The sequence below is a fragment of the Canis lupus genome, chromosome 4 (assembly GCF_011100685.1).
Source record: "Canis lupus familiaris isolate Mischka breed German Shepherd chromosome 4, alternate assembly UU_Cfam_GSD_1.0, whole genome shotgun sequence".
Taxonomy (NCBI): Eukaryota; Metazoa; Chordata; class Mammalia; order Carnivora; family Canidae; genus Canis; species Canis lupus.
Window position 1 is genome coordinate 51,357,795 of NC_049225.1, and position 21,482 is coordinate 51,379,276.

At 47.9% G+C, this 21,482-nt stretch overlaps 1 protein-coding gene and 2 non-coding genes across 3 annotated transcripts; 2 read left to right on the forward strand and 1 right to left on the reverse strand.

The window, feature by feature from the left end:
- Positions 1-1,967: 1,967 nt before the first annotated feature.
- Positions 1,968-7,962, reverse strand: FABP6 (fatty acid binding protein 6). Its single transcript, XM_038534873.1, has 4 exons — positions 7,742-7,962; positions 6,456-6,631; positions 4,693-4,782; positions 1,968-2,084 (listed from the first exon to the last, which is right to left on the reverse strand). The coding sequence occupies exons 1-4, from the start codon at positions 7,806-7,808 to the stop codon at positions 2,031-2,033; spliced, it is 387 nt and encodes a 128-aa protein (XP_038390801.1). The 5' UTR covers positions 7,809-7,962; the 3' UTR covers positions 1,968-2,030.
- MIR8902 (microRNA mir-8902) lies at positions 3,986-4,090 on the forward strand. The gene has a single exon (NR_128873.1). It is a non-coding gene; the product is annotated as a microRNA mir-8902 (primary transcript).
- Positions 7,963-20,739: 12,777 nt separating the features above from the next.
- LOC119871729 lies at positions 20,740-20,886 on the forward strand. The gene has a single exon (XR_005358711.1). It is a non-coding gene; the product is annotated as a U4 spliceosomal RNA (small nuclear RNA).
- Positions 20,887-21,482: the final 596 nt, after the last annotated feature.

Sequence of the window (21,482 nt, forward strand, 5' to 3'; positions counted from 1 at the left end):
TCCCGTCTCCCTACCTCCCTCTCTCCCCTCCCCTTCTCTTCTTCTCTTCTCTCTCCTCTCCCTTCCTCCTCCTCCCTCTCTCTCTCAATCTCTCAATTTTCAGCCTAATTATGGTTAACTCTCTGTTATTTAGAGACTTATTATCCAAGCTCATTATGAGTAATTATTCAGTCTGGAGGGGAAACAGCAACACTGCTAGTTTAATTTAATGCTTACCTAGTTCACTTAATTAGCAATAGGTCTTGGCAAAACGATGGAATGTACGGGGTCCTGGCTTGGTGGGGGTTGGGGAAGGCTGAGTGCTGTTCTTGGGAAGATAAACAAGTTTCAGGGCAGAATGTGGGAGGAGTCAGGAGTGAGCTGCCAGCGAGCTGGGCCATGCCACCTGTCCAGGCTGAGGACGGCCTGTGACACTGGAGGACTGCACATTCCACGGGCTGGAAGGGCCTTGGGTCAGGTAGCACTTACGAAGCACCTGCTATGTGCCAGGCCCTGGGCAAGGCGCTGAGCAAACCTTATTATTTATTTTTTTTATGATAGTTACAGAGAGAGAGAGAGGGAGGCAGAGACACAGGCAGAGGGAGAAGCAGGCTCCATGCACAGGGAGCCTGACGTGGGATTCGATCCCGGGTCTCCAGGATCGCGCCCTGGACCAAAGGCAGGCGCCAAACCGCTGCGCCACCCAGGGATCCCCAAACCTTATTTCTAATGCCCCATATCTGGGACTTGGGCATTCAAGATAATTGAGATAATCAGCTCTCAGAGCGAGTATGTTCTGTTTTCAGTAGCCTGGCAGTAACTTGATTTCGTCAAGGAAAATGTTGCGCACTTGATGCTGCTCTGTCTGTTACATCTCTGTCCTCACCAAGGGAGGCCACAGGCTCAGGGTTTTGGGCAGGCAACGGGATCTAGCTTTGTTCAGTTTTGGCTTTTCTGATAGTTTTCATCTATTTATGGCAAATGATGTTGAAATATAGAAGTGATGTAAAGTTTCCATTGCAGAAAAAATAAGTGAATCGTCATACAGAAAAATATGACGTAGGAAGTCAAGGTGGTGTCGTTGCCAGGGAGGAAGGAGAACAGAAAAAGGACCGTTGGGTGCTCGGGGTGAGGGATTTATCTAGCCAGGGGGCAAGCTGCGCCCCCTCCACTCCCATGCCCCCAACAGACATAATCAAGCAGGGATGACCGAAATCCTGGGTCAGAATCCTGCACTCGGCACCAGGCTCCCACCAGGAGGTCAGAAGGACCCTGTGGACCATCCTTCCCAGCCAGCCAAAGCACCTTGCAGCTTCTCCCAGGCACCCCTGTGCAAACCAGGACCTTCCAGTCCCTTCTTGTCCCTCTTGTCACTCCCATGGCCCCTTTGCCATCTAATACTCTCTCATTTCTCCTTGGTCCCTCATTGGTCTTTGTGGCCCTCCTTTGTACCACTAGGTAAACTGAGGCCCAGAAGGATGCCTCCACAGCCAATTAACAGCAGAGCCACGGCCGTGCTAAAATACCTTTCTGGCTCAGCCCTGGTATGTTTCTCCTTTGTCTGCCAGCCATGGGGTCCAGCAGCAGGGCCCTTTCCTGGAAGTGCCACTTCTACTCCTACCCACCATCTAATACACCTGTCCTGTGGCCCGTGTGAGAGTCCGTGTGTTACCCTTCCCAGGTGACATGTGTCTCTTTAAATCAAGAGACACAGCTCTGTGTCTCTACCCACAGAGAGGTGGGTGGCAAGGAGGGGTAAGGGCGTATGGAAGTGTGCCCACCGTGCTTCTCGAACACCGCCTTTGGCTACTTCCAGAGGGTCGGGAGTATTGCAGTCCCCAGTCAAGCCTCCCTCTGCCCTGTTGCAGAGCCTACAAGGTTTGGCCTGAGTAGCCATCCTTGGGCCTTTCGCACCCCTTCCCAGCTAGAAACTGCCCCAAGATACCAGAAAACAAAAACAAAGACAAAGAGGTTCAGAGCCAACAGAATGTCTGTTCTTATCCCAGCTTTACTAGTGGCTTTGTGGTCCCGGGGCAGCCCCACATGCTTGCTCAGGCCAGCCTCTTGCTCACACGCTCATAGGTCACGTTTCCGATGGTGGAGATCTGAAAGAGCAACCGGAACACAGGGAGTCAGTGTGGGAGACCCTAAGTGAGATGGAGCACAGCTGGGGAAGACGGGTGTCCAGTCCCAGCCCTGAGTGGAAGTCAGCAGGTTGCACCATATCTATGAACCTCAGTTTCTCAATTTGTGACACAAGCCTCTGTGCAGACTCAGTGTGGCAAAAGTGCTAAACAGATGTTAGGCTGATGTGGCTCTTCGTAGTATAATCTTCCACCTGTCTGTTCATTGAAGTTCACCTACTCCCAGCACTTCCCATGTGTTCTCCCATTTACTTCTCCCAACAATGCTGTAGGATTATACCCATTGTACAGATGAGAAAACTGAAGTCTAGAGGAGTCAAGTAACCCCTTTAAGATCAAGAGGCCACACTCAGCCTCTGCACCACATAGCATTTATGGGGTCCCTGTATTTGGTGATGGGAAGATAGAGTCCCTGTCCTGGGGGAAGTGTAAGATTTTATGGGAGGTGTAGGCAAGGGGGTGCTGTTTAGTGAAGGCCCACTGTGTGCTGTGTTCCGGGCCCGAGGCCATCAAGACCCACTGGCATGGGACACACAAATACCCTATCGTGAGTTGATCCTGATACCCAACAGAGGAAGCAGCCTTCTCACGGGAAGTAAGTGGGTGGCTGCAAAACATGGAGTTTTGTGTAAGCAGTTTTGTCAAGGGCAGCAGTGTGAAGTGGTGTGTGAAATTGCAAATGGAGCAAGATAGAGTAGAGTGGGGGCTGCAAGCAGGGAGGAGGCTGAGACTTGGTCTAGAGAGAGATGATGAGAGCATGGTGAGCCCGGCCAGGGAGGAGGGATGCCCACCTAATGCACTCCCCATTGGTAGAGAAGGACAGAGGTGACCGGGAAGATTCTGGGCCTCTAGGAATGGGGGATGTGCAACCAAAACAGCTTCTCTCTGGTGCCCAATCTGTGTGCATGTGTGCATATGTATGCACACGCGTGTTCGTGTGTGTGTGTGTGTGTGTGTTGGTGACAACCCTGAGCTCTGGGCACTGCTCATACCATGCAGGCTCCAGAGTCAGGAGCCTCTAGGAATCAGTAAACAGGTTTGTTCAGTTTGGGAAGATTGATCCTCCTTTTGGGCACAACCTACTTCTGGTTCCCCTGCCCTGGGTTCTCCCCACATACTTCACAGGCCACGAGCTTTGCTTCTGGGAGTCAGAACCCACTGGCTGACATTTAATGTAAAAATGTGTCCAAAGCTTTTATCAGATATTCTAAGAGGTCAATTTCTATTGACCTGGCCTATTTCTGACGTGGGACTTGATCCTAGGACTCCAGGATCATGCGCTGGGCTGAAGGCAGACTCTCAACTGCTAAGCCACTCAGGCATCCCAGATTTGTATTTTTTAATTAAAGACCCACTGGGGGACACCTGGGTGGCTCAGTGGTTTAGCGCCTGCCTTTGGCCCAGGGCATGATCCTGGAGCCCAGAGATCGAGTCCTGCATCGGGCTCCCTGCATGGAGCCTGCTTCTCCCTCTGCCTGTGTCTTGCCTCTCTGTGTGTGTGTCTCTCATGAATAAATAAATAATATCTTAAAAAAAAAAAAAAAAAAGACCCACTGGCCTGGGAAGAGCTGGCAGAGAGCCTGGTCCTGAAGCCAGCCAGTGGGACCTGCCTCCACCATGAACTAGCTGTGTGGCTTTGGACAAGTTACTTGTTATCTCTGAGCCTCTATGGCCTCTGTGTAAAATGGGAATAATGGGAGGTCACTGAGTCTCTTGGGCCCCTAGACTGGGTTTGAGATGAGGAAAATGAGAAAACAAGAGGGAGAGAAAAAGAGAGAGGGGGGATTGGGGAGCCTTGCGAGGGTAGGCTAGACCCCAGGGAGCTCGGACTCACAAGGGGAGAATGAAGTGTGGAAGAACCTACCTTTTGCTTTTGACTTCACATCCATTTCTTTCACCTGGGGAAAATTCTGGAGCCCCAGGAGAGGAAATGGAAGTGAGGTGAGAGCAGCACCTCCAGTCTGTGTTTATAGAGCAGCAAGTGTGGGAAGGGTCCATCCACAGGGGTGTGTGTGTGTGTGTGTGTGTGTGTGTGTGTGTGTAGATTTCTTAATCCACTTCTTTTAAAAGGTTTGATTCATTGCCAATGTTTAGCAGTCTGGAGATTTCACAGGAAAGTGCAAATTTCCAGCTTCTCTAGAAAAATCAGAAGGCCAGGCAGGAAGGGCCTGAAGTCCCTTGGGGAAGTGCAACAGCAGGGCCGCTGCCCTTGCAGGGCCCACCGGGACTCTGGGGAGGGGCCCTCGGGCTTCTGCACTCGTGCCCCCAAGGTGGCAGAGTCACTGGCGAGCGTGCATTCCCAGCACTGGCAGAGAGGCTAGGTGGCCTCCAGCTAAGCATTAGCTCCCAGTGCCTCAGTCCCCCCACCTGGAAGATGCAGATAACAATTGCCTCCCTAACAGGTTTATTGTGAAGAGCCAACAAGATGATGTATACTGGGTGCTCAGCACAGAGCCCAGTGCATGGGAAGTGCCCAGAAGCCAGGGCCCAGAGGCCCGTCTCTCAGGGGCCATGGCTGGAGGCAGAAACTTGTTCTCATCACTGTCCCAAGAACCAGCAGGACACTCACCTCCACCAGTTTGTCACCCACAACCTCCGAGGTCTGGTGATAGTTGGGGAAGTCCACCACGATCTTCCCCCCGTCCATGTGCACGGTGGCCTGGAAGAGAAGCAAAACGCTGACCCTTGCTTGGCAGAGGGCCCCCCACAGGCCAGCCCGGGAGGGAGGAAGGGTTCCCAGCAGCTCTCCCAGCTGTCCCCTCTGGGATTTAATTTGCCATGTGGATGTACGATGACATATATCCAAAGATAGAGATAGCACGCACAAGTCACTCAGCCTTGCCGTGCCTCAGCTTTGTCACCTCTAAAATGGGGATGGCAACTGGACCTGCTGCAGAGTTCTTACGAGGATTGGACGATTTCATATGACATGTGGGAAGTGCTTAGAGCGTGGTGAGCCCTCCTTGTCGACTGTGGAGTTAGTTCTATGATCCTCATTGCTAGGATGATGGTGATGTCGCCCAGGATGTGGATTGCGGCATTGTTTGTAATTGTAAACAACCTAAACATCCAGCCTGGACTCTCCACCGGTAAGTAACCTGAATATCTATCAAAGAGGGACTGTCAAATGAATGATAGCCTTTCCTTACTTTAGGATACCGTGCGAGCATTGAAAAGAATAAGGCAAGTCAATACTTGCTGACACAGAACGACATCATGAGAAATTGTTAAATTTTTTTTTTTAAGATTTATTTATTTATTTATTTATTTATTTATTTATTTATTTATTTAATGATAGACAGAGAGAGAGAGAGAGGCAGAGACACAGGCAGAGAGAGAAGCAGGCTCCATGTCGGGAGCCTGACGTGGGACTCGATCCCGGGACTCCAGGATCACGCCCTGGGCCGAAGGCAAGCGCTAAACCACTGAGCCACCCAGGGATCCCCGAAATTGTTAAATTTTTAAAATACACAAGTGACAGGGCACCTGGGTGGCTCAGTGGGTTAAGTGGCTGCCTGCAGCTCAGGTCCTGACCCCAGGGTCCTGGGATGGAGCCCTGCATCAGGCTCCCTGCTCCGTGGGGAGGCTGCTTCTCCCTCTGCCCTTCCCCCCTGGCTCCTTCTCGTTCTCTCGGTCTCTCTCTCTCAAAAATAATAAATAAAATCTTTAAGAAATAAAATACACAAGAGACAGAATAGGAACATTATGACCACTTATTCTCCACCGTGGCAGCCTACGGGGCAGAATATTCACGGTCACGGTCGGGGACGATAGAGGGGACCCAGAATGGGTGGGAGACCCGAGGGACCAGGCTCAGGAGGATGAGGAGGGCACCTTCAACTTCTTTCTTAGGTAAGATTGCGGTTTCGAACGCGCATGAATCCGGTTCTAGGGCTGTTCATGTCTAGCCTACACGGAGGTCACGCTGTCTGGAGCCAGGCTGCCTGGGTGTGAAGGCCTGTTGGGCCGTGGGGCCGGGGCAAGCCACCAAGCCCGTGGCTCAGCCCAGCTCCCTCATCTGTAAAATGGGCCCGTAATTGTAGCGACTCGGTAGGAGTCCCCGCATTAACACGTGTGACGTATTCAGCAGGAGTCTGGGCTACACGAAGTGGTAGGCAAATGTTCATTAACATCTTGAACAGTTTCTCTACAGCGTCTGTTATTGATGTAGTGTCAAAAAACTGGGGGGGGGGGGGGGTTAAGTTGCCGGGTAATTCAGGCACTTAAGGCTGGAGGCTGGAGGCTGGGCGGGAGAACAGAGGCTCGGCTTGGGGTGCAGCCCCAGGGGACACGCTTGAGACCAGGAAGGGGGGGTGGCCAGTGGCCTCTCACCTTGAACTTCTTGCCCCCCATGGTCTCCATGTCACACTCCGTGCCGATGGTGAACCTGTTGGTCATGGAGTGGCCCCCCGGGTAGTGCTGGGACCAGGTGAAGTTCTGTCCATCCTGCTGCACCTCTGTGACAATCTTGAAGTTTCGGCCCCTTTCGATAGCGTCGCTGGGGAGCCCTGGCCCGGGGACAAGGAGAGGGGTCACGTGGGAGCCGCCTGCCACCGGGGCCCTGGGAGAGGGCTTCCTCCGTGGGGCAGGCCGCGCGCTGGGAGGAGCACATCCCAGCTCCACCAGGCCCCGGGAGCTGGGAGGAGCCACTGCCTCCCTGAGCCTCAGTGTTTCCATCCACAAGATGGGAGATAATAAGGCCCATCTCACGGGGCTGTTGCAGGGATGGAATTAAAGTGATTGTGTCTTGGAAAACTCCTGGTGTACAGCTGACAATACCAGCCGTTCCGCTAACGCAATAACAGACAACTGACACTGTCAAGGTCACAAGGTCTGGAATGAACGGGAGCATCAAGACTGTCTTCTAACGCTCTTGTTTCACAGATTAGGCAGTGAGGACCCCGAGCGGGAAAGGGGCTCCGGGGAGGCTCACAGCAGCCCCTCGTCTACAACGGAGTCTGGCGCCCTTTCAGCACCACCGGGTTGGAGGCGAAGCCAGGTAACTGTTCCTTCGGGGCCACTCCCAGAACTGACTCTTGTCTCCCCAGGGCCCCGGGGCACACCTGCCCTGCTGTCACGACCTCTCTGCCCACTCGGAGGACCTGTGCTCCCCGCCTCCCCCCCCCCCCCCCCCCCCCCGGCCCAGGGCCGTCCCCTGACTCTCTACAATGGCATGCCTTAGACTTAGAGCATCAGGATTTGTGCGGGATTGTCAGGGCCATGGACCCATGTTTGTTGAATGGCCCGATGAACGCATGGCTGGTCGAACCTGGTCTCTGTACTAAACCCTTGGTCCCCTCTCCCCGGGTACCACTCATCATCTCATCGTTGAGTCCTGGGTTCTAATGATCTCTGCCCCTATTTTACAGTGTGACCCTGGGCATGTCGTGCTGAGGCAGCCCATCAGCAGCGTCAGGTTGGCCCTTGCATATAGCAGGTGTTCCCTATACGTCTGAATGAATAAGTTAAACCAATCAAGTCTTCAGCTCACCCACTACCAGCTGTGCGACCTTGGACTAGTAACTCAGCTTCTCTGGGCCTCAAGGAGTTTGGATTCGCGGCCCCAGGCTGGCTGTGACAAACCAGCCCAGGGAAGGGGTGCTCATGTACTCACTCACCGAGGCGCTTCATGAACTCGTCATAATTCTTGTCACTCTCGAACTCGTACTTGCCGTTGAAGGCCATGCTGCTGGGAGAGCCGGAGGCCAGAGAGCACGGGGACGAGAAAGAATGGCCTTGCGCTGAGGAGCCCAGTGCCCCAGCTTATAAACCCTTCCACATGCTGGGGCTGGGCCCCTAAGTCACCCCATCTCTCCCTGCAGCCCTGAAGAGGAAGCGCTTGCTGTTTTATGACGTGGGCAGGACCTAGAGGAGCAGAGCCCCGAGGTTATTCACCCTGGGGAAGTGCTGGCTGTAAGCACTGCCACTCCCAGCAAGAGCGGTGGCAATGCCATAGCATCTGAGGCCTCATCCACCTCTCCCTCCTGCCTTCCCTCTGTCTTTGCCCTGCCATGCTCCCAACATTCCTTATTTTACTTGTTCACCCCCTACCCCCATTTATCCACCAAAGTGCTTCGAGCACCTACTGCATACAGGACTGGCACTGAGGCAACACGGGTGAATGCAACGTACACCCTCCCCCAGAGAGCAGCCAGTCTAGTCCAGAGACAAAACGCAGGCCTGCAGAGAACCCTCATGCACACTGGATGTGCTGAGTCCCTAGACAAATGCAGATGTGTGACCTGGGGCCCAGGGAAGGAGCAGGCCCTGCAGCTGGGGGCAGGGGCATCTTTGTATAGGAGATGGCATTTGATGCGGGTCTGGAAAGAACCATAGGACTTGCATGTTTAGAGAAACAGGGCTGGAGAAGGCAGGGAACACAAGGAAACAATATTCTAGGATGAGGGAACAGTGTGATTAAGCTGGGAAGGGCCATGATGAAAGGAAAAATGAGTCTGGTTGCAGCAAAGAGCGCTTGAAGGAGAAGAGACACAAGCAGGCTGCAGATACTGCCAGCAAGGCGAAGCAGCAGCCCAGGGGCACACGGAGCAGCTTGGCACAGGAGCTGCCGGGGTCCACTGGAGACCCGCCACATGCCAGGCTCAGGCCAGGAGCTCCATGTATTCGGACTTCACAACTGGGAGGGCGGGGGTTCAGACCCCAGACCTCCAGCACCGCTACACGCTGGGCCTCCATCTCCCCCTCGAGAACTCCTGCCCTGCCTGTCCGATGGGACTGCTCCCTGGGTCAGACTGACTGACCGTGCCTTCTATAAGGACTCTCCTTTTTCTTATTATTAATGATGGAAATTTCTGCGAGTCTGTCACCTTTGGCAGAATCAGCTCTTCATGAACCCCCATCATTTCTTTGGGACTGAGTGGTTCCTGAACTGGTGAAATCCACTTTGCCCCATTTTGCCGATGTTCAATCTCCAGTCTTAGAATTCCTTTCTCCTGCCAGGGTCTTATTTTTAAAAAGTCATAAACACACACACATACACACACCCACATCCTCCTCATCATTATCGTGATCACAGATTTTCTGATAAGTTATATATATTAACATTTCATGAGCCAGAGCAACTAAGTTCTATCAGTTGATACAGATGGCCCTTGATAATGGTTTTTTTATCTATCCTTCTAAACTTAAAAATGTATACATATGGGGGATCCCTGGGTGGCTCAGTGGTTTAGCGCCTGCCTTTGGCCCAGGGCGCAATCCTGGAGTCCCGAGATCGAGTCCCGCATCGGGCTCCCAGTGGGAGCCTGCTTCTCCCTTTGCCTGTGTCTCTGCCTCTCTCTCTCTATGTCTATCATGAATAAATAAATAAAATCTTTTAAAAAATGTATACATATACTTCTTACATAAATGAGACTATATTGTTCTGTAACCTCATCTTTATACAATGATATGGGTATATGTCTGTATCATGACATATTTCACATCCCTTTTGATAGCTCCAGAATGTTCATATTCTATTGTATGTCACAATTTACATAACCATTGCTGGATCTTCAGGTCATTTATAATCTTTTTCTATGACAAATAACTGAGATAAACTTTTTTTTTCAATTTTATACCTCTATTTGACAATCAGCAATTAGTTCTTATCTACATTAACTGTCTATAGATTTTCAAAAGTGGTGACAGGTACCCACTTAGGTAACCCACATATAGAGCTTGTTTGGTGAATTTTCCTCCTCATGATGTTTTTTGGACAACCGTACAAAGGATTCGAGGAGATGGAACATTCCTTATTCCCTTGGCCCAGACAGCTTTGTTGAGCTTGGTATCAGTGCACACATCTGGAATTCCCATCTCCTTCATGGCAAATTTCTGGATCTTTTTGAGTGCCCAAGGGGCATGCTTCTCGAAACCCACTCTATGGATGCATTCGTGAATGTCAACGGTGTGTTCTTTGGTAACTACCTTGATGATGGCGAATGGCCCTTCTTGCCATCCTTCTTTGCAGGAGTCATTCTGCCTGGCTCAGGGTTGGAAAGTTAAGATAAACATTCTCACTCACACCTCAGTGTACATGTCAGATTATTTACTAAGGATGAATTTATAGACATGAAACCCCTGGAACAAAGGGGTTTTTGTATTCATATTCATATCTGTAACTCTACCACCTGTCCAAAAGGCTATAGTGGTGTCCATTCAACCTAGAGCATGTGAGGATTTCTCCTCTTTGATACTAATGACGGCGTAACAACAGCAGTAGTAGCTAACATTTATCAGGTGTTTATTATGCATTGGGTACCCTGCTGAGTGTTGTTACACAGATTATCTCATTTATTCTTCAGAAGGACTCTATGAAGTCAGCACCATCATTGTCCTCATTTTGCCAAGGAGGAAACAGGGCTTCAGAGAAGTAACTTGCCCAAAGCCACAGAGCCCCTGTGTGTAGTTTCTACTTATTACCAAATGCTACTACTTAACAGCATTTAAAGACACTTCTGAAAACACTTCATCACTCATCATCCTAACACAGTGTTAATTTTTTTTCTATTTTCCTCCTCCCTCTTTCACTCTTCTCTTGTCTCTTCTCTCATCCTTGCTTTCTTACCCTAATTATGGCAGAAAAATAATAGCCATAATCACCACCTAAATGCTATATTCCACTCCATTTTTCTTTGCTCAGCATTAATTTGCAAACACAGTCCCATGTTTCCATAAAGCTGCCATGTTTATTATTAAAAACAGCTGCAGGGCACCTGGGTGGCTCAGATGGTTAAGCATCTACCTTTGGCTCAGGTCATGATCTCCAGGTCCTAGGATCAAGCCTCATGTTGGGGTCCCTGCTCAGTGGGAAGTCCTCTTCTCCCTCTCCCTCTCCCCCTGCTTGTGTTCTGTCTCTCCCTCTCAAATGAATAAATAAAATCTTTTTTAAAAATGGCTGCATAATGTTTGCTGTTGGACTTCTGGGAGGGGAAGTTTACCCCACTAAATGTGAGGCCACAGTGAGCTTCTGATGTAATTTTAATTTTTTTAAGATTTTATTTATTTATTCATGAGAGACACACAGAGAGAGGCAGAGACATAGGCAGAGGGAGAAGCAGTCTCCCCAGAGGGAGCCCGATGCAGGACTTGATACCAAGACCCCGGGATCATTCCCTGAGCCAAAGGCAGACACTCAACCACTGAGCCACCCAGGTGCCCCTGTATATGATTTTTTAAAAAGCATTCCCTTCAACTAAAGTCTCAGGATGGGATTCAAAGTTATGGTATCTGGAACTTTTTTTTTTTTTAAGATAGATGATGATAGATAGATAGCTGATAGATGATAGATAGATAGATAGATAGATAGATAGATAGATAGATAATAGGGATGGTGCCTGGGTGGTTCAGCAATTGAGTGCCTGCCTTCAGCGCAGGGAGTGATCCTGGAGTCCTGGGATCGAGTCCCACATCCGGCTCCCTGCATGAAGCCTGCTTCTCCCTCTGCCTGTGCCTCTGCCTCTTTCTGTGTGTGTCTCATGAATAAATAAATAAAACCTTAAAAAAAAAAAGATAGATGATAGATAGATAGTGGCAGTGGGCAGAGGGACAAGAGAAGGAGAAAAGCAGACTCCCCACCGAGCACAGGGGCAGGGCAGGGGCTCCATCCCAGGATTACAAGACCATGATCTGAGCTGAAATCAAGAGTCTGATGTTTAACCAACCAACTGAACCACCCAGTACCCTGGGATTTGGAACATTTTTATAGCTCTTAACATGTTTTGCCAAGTTGTAACTCAACTGGTTTTATATCCAGCTTGTCTGGGTGCTGAATTTGGGAGGATGCAGAGTTTAGACCGTTTTTGGTACTTTCCCCAAACATACTGTCCCCCAACATTTCAAACTATGCCATCTTGAAAATCTATCTCTTTTCATTTTAATAAACTTTATGGTGGAAAGGGCTTTTAATTTTCTTATTATAAAAGTAATTGATGTTCATAGTAGAGAATTTGGGAGGAGCTAATCACAGATAAATTAAGAACTACCTAGATCCCACCAAAGGTTCTTTTTTTAAAATAATAAAATTAATACATATTCATTGTTTAAAAAGACAAACACTCAAAACTGGGTAAAGTAAAAGTGAACGTCCCATATCCCAGTCCATTCTCATTTTCAAGAATCAGTTGCTGTTAAATTCAGAGTATAGTCTTCTAGACATTTCCCAGATGCACACAAAAATACTTTCTTTTCTTTTTAACAAAAATGAAATCCTAGGATAGTGTTTTATCTTGCTTTTTTTCCATCTAGCAATATATCGTGGACATTAATGGATGTTATTTCTTCATGGAAACTCAAAAATATCCCACTATTAAGAAGGACTTTCCGGGGATCCCTGGGTGGCGCAGCAGTTTAGCGCCTGCCTTTGGCCCAGGGCGCGATCCTGGAGACCCGGGATCGAATCCCACGTCGGACTCCCGGTGTATGGAGCCTGCTTCTCTCTCTGCCTATGTCTCTGCCTCTCTCTCTCTCTCTCTCTCTCTCTGTGACTATCATAAAAAATAAATAAATAAATAAATAAATAAATAAATAAATAAATAAATAAATAAATAAATAAATGAAGGACTTTCCAAGGACATCTGGGTGGCTCAGTGGTTGAGGTCTGCCTTCGGCTCAGATAAGATCCTGGGGTCCAGGGATCAAGTCCCGCATCAAGCTCCCTGCAGGGAGCCTGCTTCTCCCTCTGCCTATGTCTCTGACTCTCTCTCATGAATAAATAAATAAAATCTTTAAAAAAAAAAAAGGACTTCCCAAATGGATAACTCCACTAATAGAATACCTTATGTCACCTGGCCTAGGTAGGGGAAAACAAAGGAGCATTTGCCATCTTCCTATAAACCTGGGAGGAAAATAACTTCACCTGCAGTAATTGGCATGTAAGTTAGATAGAAGGTGACAGCTGGTTGGTGAGCTAGAGAGGCTTAGGGGATGGAGTATAGACTCCTGGACTCCCTTGAGGTCTCTAGTACTGGAGGAAGTATGTACTTTATAGAGTCCCACCTTCATGCCTTTGGCCTGCCTGGAATGACAGCTCACCTTTCATCTGTCTTTCCAAATTCTGTCCTTCCAATTCTACCTCCACTAGGGAGCCTTCTCTTATGATACTGACTTCTAGAGCGTCCCTTGCAGGAATCCCCATAGTGTGTACCATCTGCTTGTAATGGCTCACAGGGAGACCTGAGCTTCAGTGTTACCTGCATTGAGTCTTCATGTATTAGCTCTGAGACTTTAGATACGCAACTTTCATTCACTCAGCAAACTTAAGCTGAGCACCTGCTGTGCTCTATACTCTGGAAACACCAAGTATCTGCCTTCAAGTCTTGTGGGAGACTCAGGCTAGGAAACAGGTAGTTACAACACAGTATAATAAATAAGATAAAGGGAGGATATTGTGGGAAAACAGAGCTAGCACACTGACCACCTCCTAAAGATTAGGGAAAGTTGTTCTGAGAGGAATTGGTCCAATCAACCAGGCTTAACTTACTCATTATTAAATGTGGATTTAAAATAAAAACCGTATCTCAGAGTTTTAATGAAATTAAATTAATTTATAAATAAAGTGCTTAGCACAGGATTCAGTATCTCCTAAATGCTCATTGAATGACAGTATTATTCCCACTCATTGGCAATTTGTCCAGCTTATGCGCCTACTGTTTCAAATTAATAAATATTTATTATAGCATTAATTTAACTCTTCACAAAATGTGTCTTTTATTGCCCAATTAGATTGTAATCCCTTCAAGAAAAGAAGCTGCATCTCATCCCTCCTTGTAGATTTGTACCTAGGAGACTCTGGGATACCATTGATTTCATTTTATTTGTTCAGATCAGTCTGCAATAGACTATGAGGCTGTGTTCTTAAAAAAAAAAAAAAAGAAAAGCTTTATTTTATTTATTTATTTGAAAGAGAGAGCTGGGGGAGGGGCTAAGGGAGAGGAAGAGAGAGAATCTCAAGCACTTCATGTTGGGCTCAGAGCCCAACTCGGGGCTAGGTCTCATGATCCTGAAATCATGACCTGAACCAAAATAAAGAGTCAGACGCCCAACTGACCGAGCCACCCAGGTGTCCAGGAGAGTGTGTTCTTTATTTTTTTAAAGATTTTATTTATTTATTTGAGAGAGAGCGAGCATGGGCAAGGGTGGAGGGGCAGAGGTAGAGGGAAAAGCAGGCTCCCTGCCAAGCAGAGAACCCCACACAGGGCTCCATCCCAGGACCCCAAGATCATGACATGAGCTGAAGGTAGATGCTTAACTAACTGAGCTACCCAGGTGCCCTGAGGTTGTGTTCTTTACAGTGTGGTCTTCATCATACACTGCTGAGGGTACAGGCAAGGGAGACTTGTGAAAAATGGGCTCCTAGGCTCTAACCCCCAGAAGTTCTGACTTGGTAGGTCTGTGTGGGGCCCCAGAATCTGCATTTGCCATACTCCTGGTGGTTGAGCTGCAGTTACCTGAGAAGCTCCAGGCCAGGGGACATGGAAAAGAGTGGGTAGGATGGACCAGACAGCCTCTCCAGGGCCCCACTTCACTTTCTTACCCATTGACTTCCTTCTGCAGGTCAGAATTGCTTTCTCCTCAATAGCTACTAACTCAAGGTCAGCATCAAAGGCAGGATGGGTGCGGTGGGGGTGTGGGACAGGACAACGTTGGCACCGGGATGCCTGACTCAGCAGCCCTCCTCTCCCCTTCACTGCAGTTTATGAGTGCATCTGGCCCTCCATCCCTCCTCTCACCTGTGCCCTGCCTCTTCCCTCTTCAGCTGCGGTTCGCCTATTTGCTCAGATACTTATTGAGAACCTTCCAAGAGGGGTAAATGAACTCAAACTGCCTCCATATCACAATGAGTTTTTATGGAGCAATTGAGCTAATAGAGCAACTCTAACCCAATGGAGATCAAGAAGAGCCTCAAGGCTAATGCCCCTGGGCCACCCCAACTTCCCACCTGGCCTCTGGCTCCTGCTTCAAATCAGCCACCATTATTCTGAGAGTAACTAGCCTAGGGAGTGAGAAATGCAGGTGCTTTAGTCCATGGTTGGAAGACAAGTCCTCCTCCTAACCTCCCCACCCCAGGACCTTCCAGCACCTTACATGGAGTAAGTGATTGATCAGGGTTACACATTCCTTAATCAAACCTCCTTCTTCTTCTTTGCTCAACCAAAACTCTGAAATGCTAGTTGGGGTTGATCCTAGAGCATCAAGGCTAGATGAGATCTCTGAGGGGCAATTTATTCCATGATGATTTTCCTAGCTCTGCTCTCAGGTGTCGGAAGCTAAGAAATTCAGCATTCCCTTGGAACAGTCATTATCTTGTTAACCCACAATTTGAAGCAGAAGTGATGGAGACTCTGAGACCCAGAGGCCAGGGTTTGAATCCCAGATCTGATATTCACTGTCTGGGTGACCTTGGTTAAGTCATTTATCTTCCTGTGTTTCTGTTTTCTCATGAGCTAATTAAATAAGTTAATTTCGGTAAAGCATTTTTCACAGAGCCTAACATACCTTGTTTCGTTACCCTTTGCTTTATTCTGCTTTGCAGATGCTGCATTCTTTACAAAACAGTCGAGCAAGTCTACTGGCCCTATTTTTCCAACAGCATTTTTTTGCTTTGTGTCTCTGTGCCACATTTTGGTAATTCTAGCAATATTTCAAACTTTTCTATTACCATTATATTTGTGACAGTGAACTGTGATCAGTAATTATGAGTCACTGGAAGTTAAGGTGATGGTTAGCACTTGCAGCAATAAAACGTTTTTTTCAGACATAATGCTACTACACACTTAGTAGATTGCAGCATAGTGTAAACATAACTTTTTTTTTAAAGATTTTATTTATTTATTCATGAAAGACACAGAGAGAGGCAGAGACATAGGCAGAGGGAGAAGCAAGCTCCCCATAGGGAGCCTGATGTGGGGCTCGATCCCAAGATCCTGGGATCATGACCTGAGCCAAAGCCAGACACTCAACCACTGAGCCACCCAGGTGCTCCTGAACATTTATATGCACTAGGAAGCCGAAAACTTCATTCAACTCACTTTGTTTTGATATCCGCTTTTTTTGCAGTGGTCTGGGATTGAACCTGCAATATCTCTGAAGGTTGCCTGTATATAAAAGAGTGTTACGTAAATGTTGCTGGGGCAGGCCAGCTGTGTAGTTTCAACGCTGCTATGTCTGGTCACCAGCTTTGTAAAAAAACAATCATCTCCATCTTTGCTAAGCGTCAGAAGCCCCAGAGTTTGGTCCTCATTCTTGTCTGTTCACTGAGCACTCACTCCCCTGGTGAGCTCTCCCTGTCCAAGGCTTTAAATACCTTCTATGCAGATGACTCTCCAACTATCTTCTCATCTTAGACCACCCCCTGTGACTTATATCCAACTGACTATCCAATGGCTCCACCTCATGTCTTGTGCCATCTCAAACTTAACCTGTCTAAAACCCTTGTTCTTCAGACCTCAGCAAAGCCTCCTCCTCCCCTGTACTTCTTCAGCTCCATTGATAGGGAATCTCAGGAGCCAACATCCATTCCCAACCTTTAAGGTGCTAAATACTTTACAAGAATTACCACTCAATTCTCCCAACCAATCGGTTAGATAGGTTCTGATATTATCCCCACTACTTAGATGAGGAAACGGAGGTTCAGAAATGTCACACTCAGGTGGTAAGTGGAGATGACAGTCTGGCTTCAGGTCCTGCCCTTGTGTCCTCTCACTAAATGCAGCAATTTGGTTTGGATGCAGGCTCCAGAACCAACCAATTCTTGGAGACCATTACTGCCCCTGCAATACTTATGGAGGGATCCCAAAGTGTCAGACCCTGTGCTGAGTGTTGGACACATGGCATCTTGAATTCCCAAAAGAGCTGTTATTATCCTTATATACAGAAGAGAAAATCTAGGCTCAGAAAGATTAGATGACTTATCCAAGATCACAGAGCTTGTTGTTGATGACACTTGGATTTGAATTCAGTTCACTCTGACCTGAAGTGGTACTTAACACCACTATGGATCCTCTCAGACCTCTGATGAAAGCAGAATGTCAGTCTCTGGTTCTAACAGAGTTATGACCCATGCGTTCATTAATTAATTCATTCAACATACATTTCCTGAGCACCAGGGTAGGTGTTAGAGAGCAGAGATACACAGCAAAACAGTCCCCACCCCAATAAATGAAGCTCTACCCTTATAGATCATCCCCTTTGCCCTACTGCACCTTCCAATTTTAGCCTTACTTTCTTTCCTATCCAGCCCACTGATGCATCACTTCCTCTGCTGGGACCCTCAATGTTCATTGGTTACTTTGGCTTCATAGGCCCCATCCTTGGGCCTCTTCTGCCCCAAATTGTCTTTCCACCCACCCATCTCCAGGACTGCTGACTACAATCAGGAGAGAAAGCCCAGTGCAAGGGAAGAGAGGGTGACACCACCACAAATTCATGATCTTCCCTCAGCCAGGTTTTGAATACTCAGTAGTCCTTCCCGTCATCACTGGGTGGTCATCACCTCTTACCAAGTCTTCTACATCATTCTCACCACCCAAGTCCACTCCAGTCCCAGCCATCACTTTAATGACCACATAGTAATCCACAGTGTGGGTGTATTGCAACTTATTCAACCAGTCCTCATTGTTGGACAATTAAGTTAGGTAGGAACAAATACATACATGAATAGGAAACACCACAATGTGGAGAAGACAAAACAAAAGCATTATTCAAGGCTACCAATGAACATGAATAGTATTATTTGAGGCAGGTAGGATGGGGCTGAAGTTCTGGTAGATGTTCATGGATCATGAGATTTATGGCAGAGTGCGCTTCATAACCATCCATGAATGGAACCAGGAGGCAACATTTTATACATATACGTGAATGTTTTGGAGCAGGTTTATGGCTTTCATCAGGTGCTCTAGGGGGCCTCCCCAAAAGTGAAAGGCCACGAGTGTGGTCTATAATTTGTAACAAGCACTGATCAGAAGGGCCCAGAGAATTTATTAAAAAGATCAGTGAAGTAAAAACGTGAGTCTAAATCCCACACAGACCAGGGGATAAAGCCTGACTCTTCAATTTCATTTGTATACCTTTGAGTAACTTACTAAAAACATTTGAGCCTTTAAAACAGGAATTTAAGGGGCACCTGGCTGGCTCAGTCCATAGATCACACGACTCTTGATCTTGAGATTATAAGACCAAGCCCCAAGATGTAGATAGAGATTACTTTAAAAAAAAATCTAGGGGGGATCCCTGGGTGGCGCAGCGGTTTGGCGCCTGCCTTTGGCCCAGGGCGTGATCCTGGAGACCCGGGATCGAATCCCACATCGGGCTCCTGGTGCATGAAGCACCTGCTTCTCCCTCTGCCTCTCTCTCTGTGACTATCATAAATAAATAAATAAATAAATAAATAAATAAATAAATAAATAAATATTAAAATTTAAAAAAAAAATCTAGGGATGCCTGGGTGGCTCAGCAGTTGAACATCTGCCTTCAGCCCAGGGTGTGATCCCGGAATCCCTGCAGGGAGCCTGTTTCTCTCTCTGCGTGTGTCTCTGCCTCTCTCTCTCTGCATCTCTCATGAATAAATAAATAAAATATTTAAATAAATAAATTAAAATTTTTTTAAATCTAAAAAAAAAAGTGTTCATAGGTCATACAACCGTACAGGAAGAGTGACCTCAGAGACAGACCTCACAGAGATGTGATGGGAAGTCCTGTAGCCTTTGGTCTGCAGGGCAGCCTCCTCCCTGGAGACAGTATTTGCCAGACAAGGAAAACCCTTGTTTTCTGTTTCTGCTCCATGTCTCTGTTCCACTCTCTTTTTGAGCTGATGGAATGTCTGACTGTTGTAGGCACAGCCCTTCAGATTACAAGTAAAGAAACCCACTTGAGAGAGGCTTGGCCTCTTTAGGTTAAAATAAACTATACATACTTGTTAATATTTGATCTTCTAGACTTCTTAAAACAACAATTCCACATGGTTCAATCTAATGTAAGGATGCAGGGCCAACTTAGGGAACCCAAGGGGTGGAAATGGAGTTGGGTGTCATGAGGACCTAGGACCAGGAACTGGAGAGCATCAGGAATCAGCTTCTCTGCTGTCATGTGCAGCTTCTCTCTCTGTGTCTACTTGATTCTTGCTTCCTGCTGTCCTTTCTCTGCTGTCCACGTGCACACACACCCGGGGGCTTTCAGAGCAACCAACAGACGCTGCTGAGTGGGGAGAGAGAATCTGATTGGTCTATCGTGAGTCAGGTGTCTGCCTCTCCCACCCCACCCCACCCCATCATCTGTGGGCAGGGAGGCAGGGGTCTTTATTGCAAGCAATGGAAACAGATGTGAGCAGAAAAGAAATTTATTGGAAGGATAGAAATTAGATCACAGAATTTTCAGAGTTGGAAAACAAGCCAGGACAGGAGAGGGTAATCAGCTAGAACTATGGCCTCAGTTGCATCACAGAAGTGGTTTTGTTGGGGGACGCCTGGGTGGCTCAGAGGCTGAGTGCCTGCCTTCAGCCCAGGGTCTGATCCTGGAGTCCTGGGATCGAGTCCCACGTTGGGCTCCCTGCATGGAGCCTGCTTCTCCCTCTGCCTGTGTCTCTGCCTCTATCTCTCTCTCTGTGTGTCTCTAATGAATGAATAAATAAAATATTTCAAAAAAAGAAGTGGTTTTGTTGGGATGTTGTTGCCAGTACCCCCAAAAGCTGGACTGGGCAGTTTGCATCCCTATCAATGGTGAGACGGCTCACTGGCATTGTAGCCAACATTCCCCTGGGCAGTGGGTATGTCCCCCTAACTCCTTCCCACTCCCAACAGATACCAGAATGGATTCTCTTGTCCCTGCTTCTTTGTATCACCAGCTGCAGAGGAAATGTCCCAGTGGGAATGTCTGATTGGTTGAGCTGAAGTCATAAGCAGGCACCTCATTGCCACTGGATGATGAGAACATGAGGCCCATCTGGCCTTTGCTGCTTCATACTGGGAAGTGGACCCCACCTTCCACCAGAACCCGTGCTGTGGGGAGTTCTCTAAACATAGGCAAGAGTGCAGATACCCACCAATGTGTCCACTGCTCAGGTGGACAGGGACAGTTTTGAAGAAGGTACTGCGGGATGAGCAGACACCCAGAAAGTCTCCACAACAGTGACCTCTCTCCCAGGATCCTGCCCAGCTCACATGCCATGCCCTCCAAGAAGCCTTTTTCTCCTTCCAGTCTAGTCCATCCAGGTTTGGTTCTCTTCTGCTTAGAATCTGCATAGGAGGACACAGGATTGAATTGTTACTGTTACTTTTCTACCAGAGATTGAAGCAGAGGAGGGCAGGAAGTCTACCCTGTGCGCTTCTCTGTGCCCCATACAGCGGCTGACCCAGGGTGGCCTTGTAGTACGAACGGTTACCAGTACTTGTTGGTTGCCTCAGTCGGGGCTTTTCCGGATGTAACAGACACTGATTCTTAGTGATAAACAAAAAGGGAATTTCTTGGGAGGGCATGGGCAGCTCGTAGAAAGGATAGAAAAGCTAAACCACCAGACACCTCAAGATGCCACATAGCGCCAGGGAGCAAGAAGGAAAGACCAGTGAATCACCTTCGACCAACCTCCATCCTTACAACACTCCACTTAAGACTCAAATTCACAAGCTCTGTGCAGTGGTAGCATCATAGCCAATGAGGTTTATCTTAGGAGTGATTATTGCTAATTGAAAGACTCAAAATTCCCAGCTTGGCTAACTACTGGCTGTATCATTTGGGCAGGTGACTAAATTTCTGTGCTTGGGTTTCCACATCGGCAGAATGGGGCTAACAAGTCAACCCACCTCCTGGGAGGATGGGATAACACCATGCGCTAAGGTACTCAGAAAGGGGATGGCACCTGCTCTTACAGGAAAGGGGAATGTATGTTCTTACAAGACCTACAGGTCCTCTCTCCGATTTCTTAGCTACCTAAGACTGGAAAAGAAGATTGCTCACCCCACCTCCACTGGTCTAATCCTGACTTGGGGCTCTAGCCAGGAAGGAGGAGGAAGTGTAGGAGGTAGATCCAACAACATCCAGGCAACCTCACCTCCACACTCACAACCAAAGCAGCCCATGACCCTCAGAAGATACTGCTTCGGGCCAAAGTCAGGTGCCAAAAGGTCTTCATCCAGTTCCCTGTGCAATTATTCATCCCCCACTCTCCTGCCTCTGGCTAATTGTGATTAATTCCTGTGGCAGTCACAGGAATCACTCCTAATGAATTTCTAATGAACTCATTTGGTGTTAATGCAGTATGTAATTCCGCAGGACACTCATTATAATTTAGCCTTATTAAGTCTCCAGTTATTGGGAACCACTATTGCTCTAAGCTCATAAGCAAGAGAAAAGTAATTATCCAGAGCA